Genomic DNA, 8,640 nt, shown 5'->3' with positions numbered 1-8,640 from the left:
AAATTGTTAAATAATCAACTAATTATCAATATTGTGGAAGACACCTCTTTTAAGTATAAGTTACAAGACAATTTGAAAATAGGTGAACTGAAATTGGTTTGGGCCGTTTTGGGTTAGTGGTGCAAACAAAACAATAAAACCACAGGCTTCGAATGGCATAAATATTTATATGTGCATATTTTTTTTAAGGTAAATTACAATGACCTCCCTAAGTTCTCTTCAAACAACACGAACACTCTCCTATGAGTTAAAGCTTGCTAAGATTTATGTTTGCTACAAATTTACCCATATCAAATCAGCAAAGAGGAGAAGCTGAAGAATGAGTAGCAACAAAAGAGAGGAACTAGACAGAAGTAAAAACAGAGAGAAGAACCAAACCAACATAGAGAAACCAAATACAAGAACCAATAGGGAGAAAAGCAACCCAATGATAGAACTAATAGAGAGAGAAGAGCAACCAAACAGAAGGACCAATAAAGAGAAGCGCAACCAAATAAAAGAGTCAACAGAGAGAAGCAACCAAACATAAGAGTCAAATACATATGGGAGAAATCAAACAGAAAAACCAACAAAGATAAGAGCAACCAAATAGAAGAGTGAATAGGGAGTGGAGCAATCCAAGAGAAAAGACAATAGCAATAGGAACAATCAAACAGAAGAATCAATGGTGAAGAGAACAATTAAATAGAAAACTAGAGAAATCAAACATAAGAACCAATAGAGAGGAGCAATCACACACAACCAAACCAAACCACACAAAACCATACGAAACCAAACCAAACCAAACAAACAATTTCAAGTTTACGTACATCCTTGGAATTCAATTCCTAAATCTTCTCAAAAGCCTTCTCATTCTCAACAACATGTGTCCACCCAACAAGATCAACTACAAAATCCAAGCAATAATGAAAAGCAAACGCAAGTACTATACGTAGCCAAAAGATATAAACTCAAAATGTTTGTTTTGCATCACGAGAACAAACCAAATTTTCAAACTTTGACCAAACAATAACAAATAAGAAGAGAGAACAAATGCTTTAAACCATCTGAAAAAACACCACCAACTATTGTGTGAACTACAAGTCTACTACCACAAATTCATTTTATTTTTTTAATCAACTAAACAGCACGTAAGATATAGAAACAAATAGCACACCGTGAGAAAAACAATGGCCACAAAGCAACCAAATCTTATTGCAGAGATTTAGAAGAAACTGTAGGAGACCCCAATACGCTAATACAATCAGTCATCAAAAATCAAAGCAAACACATTCTCAACATTTGGGAATTTAACAACGGAATAGTGGTGAGGTAATTCAAGAAGGATGGACGAGCCAAGCTCTAGATGTCATGTTAACAATAAAGATTACGGAATAGGTGAAGGATAACGAAGCTAGGGTTTCAATATTGTACATAATATACCTTGATGAAAAAGTTACAAAGAGAATGTACAGTAAATCCTAGAATGACGAGACTACTATAACTTGTAAATATAAAAGGTCCAACGACATAAGTCCAATAGTATATTATCTAATAATCTCGATCGTTGATAAAAATCAAACGACTGAGATTTTGATATCTCAATTTGCGAAAGTTTATGTATAAATTTTCTTATGTTTATCTAACGACTTAAATGAACTTACTGAAGTGACTTTAGGAAAATTTGATTGTAGGAAATTTGAGTCCAAATTATTAACCATGTTACATCCACTACCTAGGTAAAATATTTGATACAGTTACTTCATTAACAGAAGGATCATTGGAAGCTTTTGATGTCGATTCACCTTCTACTACTTTTCTTCCAACTGAAAATGCAGGATGATTAGGATTGGGAAGTGTCATTGTGTCACTTGCTAGCATGACAACAACATTGGACATGGTTGGTCTATCCACTGCATCTTCTTGTACACACAACAAACCAATGTGTATGCATTTCATAACTTCATTGCTTATGTATGTATTTTTCAGTATTGGATCTAACAGTTCCAAACTTTTTTCTTCGCACCAAAGATTCCAACTCTGCATGCATGTTTAGAAAATCTACTTAAAACAAATTCATATATTTTTTTTGTAACATGCATCAATTATTAGGGTTTAATATGATATTATCCCTACCAAATTAGTAAAATTTGATTTTGGTGCTATAAAAGTTTTATTCATTTTTGGTCCTTAAATTTATTTTAAAATAGTGTGTTTTTAGCTTTTACTTGGGAGTAAAATCACACAATTTAGATTTTAGACACTAAAAATGAAAGATTTTTTCCTTCAAAAAAAAATTAAAGATTTTTGGTATAAATCAAATAAAATTTTATTCAACTTCAGTAAAATCAAAAATATATTTAACCTATTGATTTCTTACTAATATTAAAAGGTATGACTCACATATACAAGAAGACTTTGACCATGCTCCGCGAGATAGAATCCACCATTCCTTCTTCCGCAAATTATTTCTAATAAAAGAACTCCAAAGCTGAAAACATCAGATTTCACCGAATATAACCCTTCCATAGCGTACTCTGGAGCCATGTATCCACTGTACCAAAATGAATGCCAGTCAATTTAGCAAATTTTTAAGAGTAAATGATTAATTTCTTCTTGAATAGAAAGAATTGCCAACAACAATAACACATACTATGTGCCGACAACTCTTCTTGTGTTTTCTTGACATTGGTCTTTTTCAAATGCCCTTGCCAATCCAAAATCAGATATTTTTGGATTCATCTCTTGATCTAAAAGAACATTACTTGCTTTTAGGTCTCTATGGATTACTCTTAGTCTAGAGTCTTCATGAAGGTACAAGAGTCCTTTTGCAATTCCATTGATAATGTTCAATCTTAACTTCCAATCCAGAAATTTTCTTTTTTCCTCATCTAACATTAAATTGTCGAAGAAAATGTTAATATTTGACACAAAAATGTTTGGAGCAGACAGCGTAGAATAAGTAACATGGGAAAACTTGTGGATGAAGGTATTTACAAAAGGAAATAATTACTCTTTTTTTTCTCCAAAAAAACCATATCGGTGAGCCTGTATTTTTCCTTGATGAATTTGGAGTAATTTACCCCTCGTGACAAATACAATTCGATTTTGGAACGAAAGAAATGTAGAACACATGTTAAATAAAGGAGATAAAGAAGTTTGATGTTTTTAAGATGAAAATGGTAACTGATTGTAAGAAATAAAATGAAGAAAATATAATTTTTCTTTGAAAAGAGTAAATTATCCTCAATTCATCGAGGGGGTAACGTAGAAAAAACATGCATTACGTATATAGTTAAATGTGAAAACATACCAAATAGATGAAAGTCGAGGCTAGAGTTTGGCATGTATTCATATACAAGCAGCTTTTCATTATCCTCAATGCAACAACCCAAAAGTCTCACAAGGTTTCTATGTTGCAACTTAGCTATAAAGATTACTTCATTCTTGAACTCTTCTGAACCTTGACCAGATGTTATAGACAGCCTTTTGATTGCAACTTCTGTTCCATCGACTAAATTACCCTGAAATAATTGTCGAACGCAAAGAAAATAACCAAAAAAAAAAAAAAATAAGGCAACTTAGATAGAGTCAGAAAATAAAAAAAATACATCTTCATTGTTAACATCCAACAATTTAATCCTACTTGATGAAGGAGTTAAATGACGGATTCAAACCCTAAATTCATAGAAAAACCCTAGCTTGTACTGCAAGTAATCTATGATGCGCTATCAATAAAGTAGGAAATAGGCTAAATTATGAATGTAATCCTTTAAGTTTGATTATTTTCTCATATTAGTTCTTTCACGAAATATAACTTAAGCTAACTGGAAATAAAATGTTACATATTATATAAAAGTAGTATTAACAAACATTAGAGGACCACAGAGATAATTTTGTCTAAAAAGTAGTACTAAGAAACAACTAAATAATTTCCAAAAGAAAAAACATACCTTGTAAACAGGACCAAATCCACCTTCTCCTAGTTTACATAATTCTGAAAAGTTATTGGTGCTCTGTCGAATCCATATTAAAGGGATTATTGGGAGGTCGGCATTATATGAATCCTCTCCTTGAGTATGGCCATGCTGAGACATAGGAATTGTTTTTGATGGTACTCCATCTATATTAAAAACAAAAAAAAAACTTTTATTCGTTTGAATTTTATATTACTATATGTAAAATAGTTTGACAGTTTTTAATATTAAGTATATAAATTATGTTACTTACCTTTATTTGAATGATTCCGCCTCCATATGAAGAAGATACAACAACTTATGAGAACAAGTGCCACCACCAACACAATGACAATAGTGATGATCAAGGTCTTTGATTTACTTGATCTTCCTTGCCCTGCTGCAAGTGCTACAAAGAAGCAAATATGAACATGTCACATTTCTTACCAAATCTCATTTCATATATACATACACACACGCATACAAAATTTTGAGTATGTACTTCCAAATACCTTTTATGAATTACTAGTATTTTACAAAAATTCATACTTTTGAGCCTTTAGGACATGTTAAGGAGATAAAATCTTGCTTAGGCACAAGCTTTTGAGCACACCGTTTAAGCACACTCATATAAAATATTTTTTATTTTATTATTTAAAAAATCTTATAAATATTATAAGTGGATGTCCACAAAACCTTGTCTTTATCTCTTAAGTGACATCATTTTACTTATCTCTTAAGTCAAACATTTTTATACGTATCCTTAAATATTTAATTCTTAATTGTATTTTTCTATAAATAGATATTACTTGTCACATAATTATTTATCATAAGAGAATAATATAATCATTTCTCTTCTCTCACCTTCTCTACTACTCTTTAATTTTATTTTTCTTGTTCTTATTGAAATAATTATATCTTGTTTTTTTTTAGAAGTGGAACCAAACCAAATTAAATCAATGATATATGGATTGGTTTTCATTAGATAATAAACTAATGAAAAAATAGATTTTAAAATTTTACATCCTTGATAACTATACATTGCTAGTCAAGAAGGGTTTTGGAGTAGAAAATCAAACTAAGCATTCTGAATGAAGTGTTTTAATACCAAGAAATTCAAATAGTAACAAATTTATAATTAACAAAAAAAATGTACCTGAATTAGGCAAAGGAGGAGAAGTTTGAAAAATAAGCTTGTAAAACATAAAATCATCATACTTTATCAAACAACTTGGAGCAACAACTTGCCAACCAATCTTTGTCCCACAACATTTAGGAACTTTGCCTAACATAGCCTCCAAGCATTGATTACATTGCTTGTCAGTAAGGTCCCTACTACACTGCACCAATCCATATCTTTTTTCATTACTTAAAGTGAACTCCCTCATTCCATACAACTTATTGGTCTCCAAAGTAGCTTCACTTATTAAACTTTGCATATTATCTTCAGCTTTATCAAGTTCATGTGGATTGGTTATGTTTTTTGACCCCAACATTTGCCATGATGGACTTGTTGTGAGGTTCCCATGTGAGGTTCCCAAAGAAATTATGGTTGGAATACCTACTCAAGAGACATATTTAGAAATCATAAGTTATACTCCATATCACAACAAAAATTGAATCACAAAAATGAATTTTAAGTTTTTTCATCTCCAAATCTCTCATTCAGATATTTTTTTGGTTGTGTAATTTATACTTGATCAAGTTATTTTATGAGTAACCATGAAGTGAGTTATTCCACTTAATCTCAACATAAGCATTGAATTTCACCGATTCAACTGCGGAAAAAAAAAAAAAAACTCTTATTGAATAGATCTACTCTGAAAATTGTCATAAAATTATAAAACTGCGGAATAAAAAATTCTTATTAAATAAATCTACTCCAAAAAATGTCATAAAATTAAATTATAAAACTATTTCATAATTCATTAAATAATTTCAAATGAATGAATAATGAATTATGTACTTGGTCAATAATATAATAGCCCTTGATTAATATTTATTAAAAAATAATAAATAAATATCAAATGATAGATAAAATAGCAACGAATTTCATAATTATGTGTACTTAATCATTAATATAATACAATAATAATAAGTAGTTAGATTGATGAAATTTAATTTTTATAATGAGTTATTAAACGGAGTAGCTCATCTCAGAATTTCTCCCGGAATAACTTTATCCACTTATAGTATATAATTGAATTATCAAAATTCTAGTAGGGAAATGCTCCCAAAGATGTACCTGAGAATGCAAAAGTTGTACCATATAACAGCTGAAGCTCTATTAGGACAGTGCTGAAGAATATCTGAGGCAGCAGTAGAGACACAAAATTGACAAAATGATCCTGTGACATCACCTCTACAATCATAGAGACCATAGACAGCATCAACTGTGTTGTCTCCTACACTTGTATGATTATATCCTTTACTTACAATAGCATCAGATGAGAGCAATGAAAGGACTTTATTAAGGTTAGATTTGTATGTAGTCGTAAGTGATTTTTCTGTTGAGTTGTGACAATCATCACCTACATAATTTGGTGATTGTGCAATTGATTTTGTGAAAAGGGTGATGATGCTAAGAAATCTAAGGATGGAAATGAGTATGAGATTTTTTGCCATTGTTGTTATTTTGTGATGAAATAATTGTCATAGATAGCAATATATGGTCTAGCTAGTTGAAGTATGCTGCAAGAAGGGAGGTTATTTATTGATATGTGTACCAAGTCAATTGCCTATTAATTGTGCTAAGTGAAGAAAGCAACACTTGGGTCTAAAAATTGAATACTAGAGACTGGCCATGTGGTATGATAACTCTTGTTTCTTTAACATACTAGAATAAAAATTATTTTAAAAAAAAAAATGGTTTGAAGTGGTTGAAGAGTTTTAAATTTGTTTATTTCTTTAGAAACTTCATTACATTAGAAAAGATCACATTTCTAGTTCATTTTAGTTTGCACGGATATCACATTTCATATAAAAGTTGCATAAAGACAGGACGAGGTATGGTTTTGTTGAAAGTTTTAATTTATCTTCGATGAAATTTATGTGTAATATTGTACGGATTTGAGCTTCACTAACCCTAGTGTGACTAGATCTCGATATCTAATATCTCAATGGATAACCAATATGGTACCTAGATAGATGTATGCATTCTTTAACTAGCTAGTTTGGATTCTTTAAGAAATCCCTTGAAGTTTTCTCTCTTTTTTCTCTAATATCTTAATTTTCAACATGGTATCTGACCTATACGATATCTTGAGGTTCTACCGTCAGATCACTTGCGTCACATTTCATATGTCGAGTTTTGTGAGTGTTTATAATTGAGGACAACCATCATCTTATAAATTAGTTTTATAAGGTTGAGTTAAACTCAATCCATAATTTTAAAATGACGTATATGTTGAGAGACTTCGACTCTCTAAATTAAGCTAAGTTACCTCAAAACTCAAAAGAGTAGTTTATGCAGTGACAAACTATGGTGTCTTGATTTATCTGAGAAAAATATCTCGATGGATTTTCATTATCCAACAATAGAAAATTGTAAAACATAAATCAAATCAAATAAAATAAAAACTTGTAAACATAATAAAGAAAATCATATCCAAAAAAATTTGGCAATGTTTAAAATTTGATCTAGTTGATGTTTTTGCCAAAGTGTATCAAGGAAGATCTACCTATTGATATTGACACATTTGTAAAGATATTTTATGAAAGTTAATTTAGCACAAATTACACGACATTTACTTCATTGGTTGTAGATGTAGTAGTTAGTCGGTCAATCCCCTCACTCAAATCCTTAACACTGACAACAAGTCAACACGACATTTGTAAATAAAGAGTTCAGAAAAATTGGAAAAGGAGTAAAATCTCCAAATTATTTTAGAATCATTTCTCATAACTCAATCTAGGATTTGAATGAGTCAACATGACAACAAGATAAATTAATAGTATTACCTTATCATTGTCAATAAAAATAAAAAAATACATTATTACTCTATTATGTCATGTCTCTTTAGTTAAGGGTTGTTTGTTATAGATTAAAAAAATATTTTAATATTCAATAATTTAAATAATAACATTTAGAGATTTTTAAAAAATGAAGTTATTTTGTTAGCTTTCAATAGTGATAATGATTTTTTAAAAAAATAATAATAGTAATTATCTATAGAAAAATCATGTTTAAAAAGTTTTTATTCTTATTTGAAGTATTTTTTACATTATTTTTTCTTTAGATTATGTTTTTTAGTCAGCAACAAACAAACAACTTGTCTAAAGGTTGCCCAATTCTAGGGTAATGTCCACGTAAACTATCTTTCTACAAGCAAGGGTAATATATCACAAACTCACCAAGTGCATGGAGACCAGACAAATTAACTCTTAACATTTCCACTATTTCTAACTGCTTAGTTGTTTTATGGTTCATTAGGATTGGCAAGAGTATGTACTAACATAAACAAAAATGCAATAAAAGTATATCTCCATTTCCAGGTGACATTTAGGGTGGGAATGGGAAAGAGTTTCCCACCGTGGGAAAGATTTTTTTTAAACCATTAGATCTAATCAAGTACACAATTTTATCATGTTCTCTATACGCTAGATTTTTTTATTGGTCAATTTAAAAAATAAAAAAATAAAATTGAGAAAGGTTGTCAATCTCCGATCATCTTCCCCAAAAATCCAATCTTCGCCGGCGACTCCA

At 30.2% G+C, this 8,640-nt stretch overlaps 1 protein-coding gene across 2 annotated transcripts; it reads right to left on the bottom strand.

Moving 5' to 3' along the window:
- Window positions 1-1,394: 1,394 nt before the first annotated feature.
- On the bottom strand, window positions 1,395-6,618 carry LOC146935481 (cysteine-rich receptor-like protein kinase 10). 2 transcript variants are annotated; one of them, XM_085750673.1, is made up of 8 exons: window positions 6,181-6,618; window positions 5,092-5,496; window positions 4,210-4,335; window positions 3,933-4,102; window positions 3,293-3,503; window positions 2,633-2,870; window positions 2,383-2,533; window positions 1,395-2,019 (listed from the first exon to the last, which is right to left on the bottom strand). In XM_085750673.1, exons 1-8 carry the CDS (start codon window positions 6,323-6,325, stop codon window positions 1,711-1,713), a joined length of 1,755 nt encoding a protein of 584 aa, XP_085606799.1. In that variant the 5' UTR covers window positions 6,326-6,618; the 3' UTR covers window positions 1,395-1,710. The 2 variants fall into 2 exon arrangements, with proteins under 2 accessions (XP_085606799.1, XP_085606798.1); XM_085750672.1 differs by having other exon boundaries at window positions 1,494-2,019; window positions 4,210-4,344.
- Window positions 6,619-8,640: the final 2,022 nt, after the last annotated feature.

The sequence above is a fragment of the Medicago sativa genome, chromosome 3 (genome assembly GCF_051527215.1).
Source record: "Medicago sativa cultivar Bolivia chromosome 3, Bolivia_mono, whole genome shotgun sequence".
Lineage (NCBI taxonomy): Eukaryota > Viridiplantae > Streptophyta > Magnoliopsida > Fabales > Fabaceae > Medicago > Medicago sativa.
Note: the sequence above shows the minus strand (reverse complement) of the source record. Positions and strands in the feature narration are given on the sequence as shown.

Excerpts from the sequence above, each read along its gene's own strand:
- LOC146935481 (XM_085750672.1), bottom strand. The coding sequence starts at position 6,325 with ATGCTGTCTATGGTCTCTATGATTGTAGAGGTGATGTCACAGGATCAT. Across the intron at positions 4,345-5,091 it reads TCCTCCTTTGCCTAATTCAG|CACTTGCAGCAGGGCAAGGA; the intron begins GTACATTTTTTT and ends GCTTCTTTGTAG. Across the intron at positions 4,103-4,209 it reads GCGGAATCATTCAAATAAAG|ATGGAGTACCATCAAAAACA; the intron begins GTAAGTAACATA and ends TTTTTAATATAG.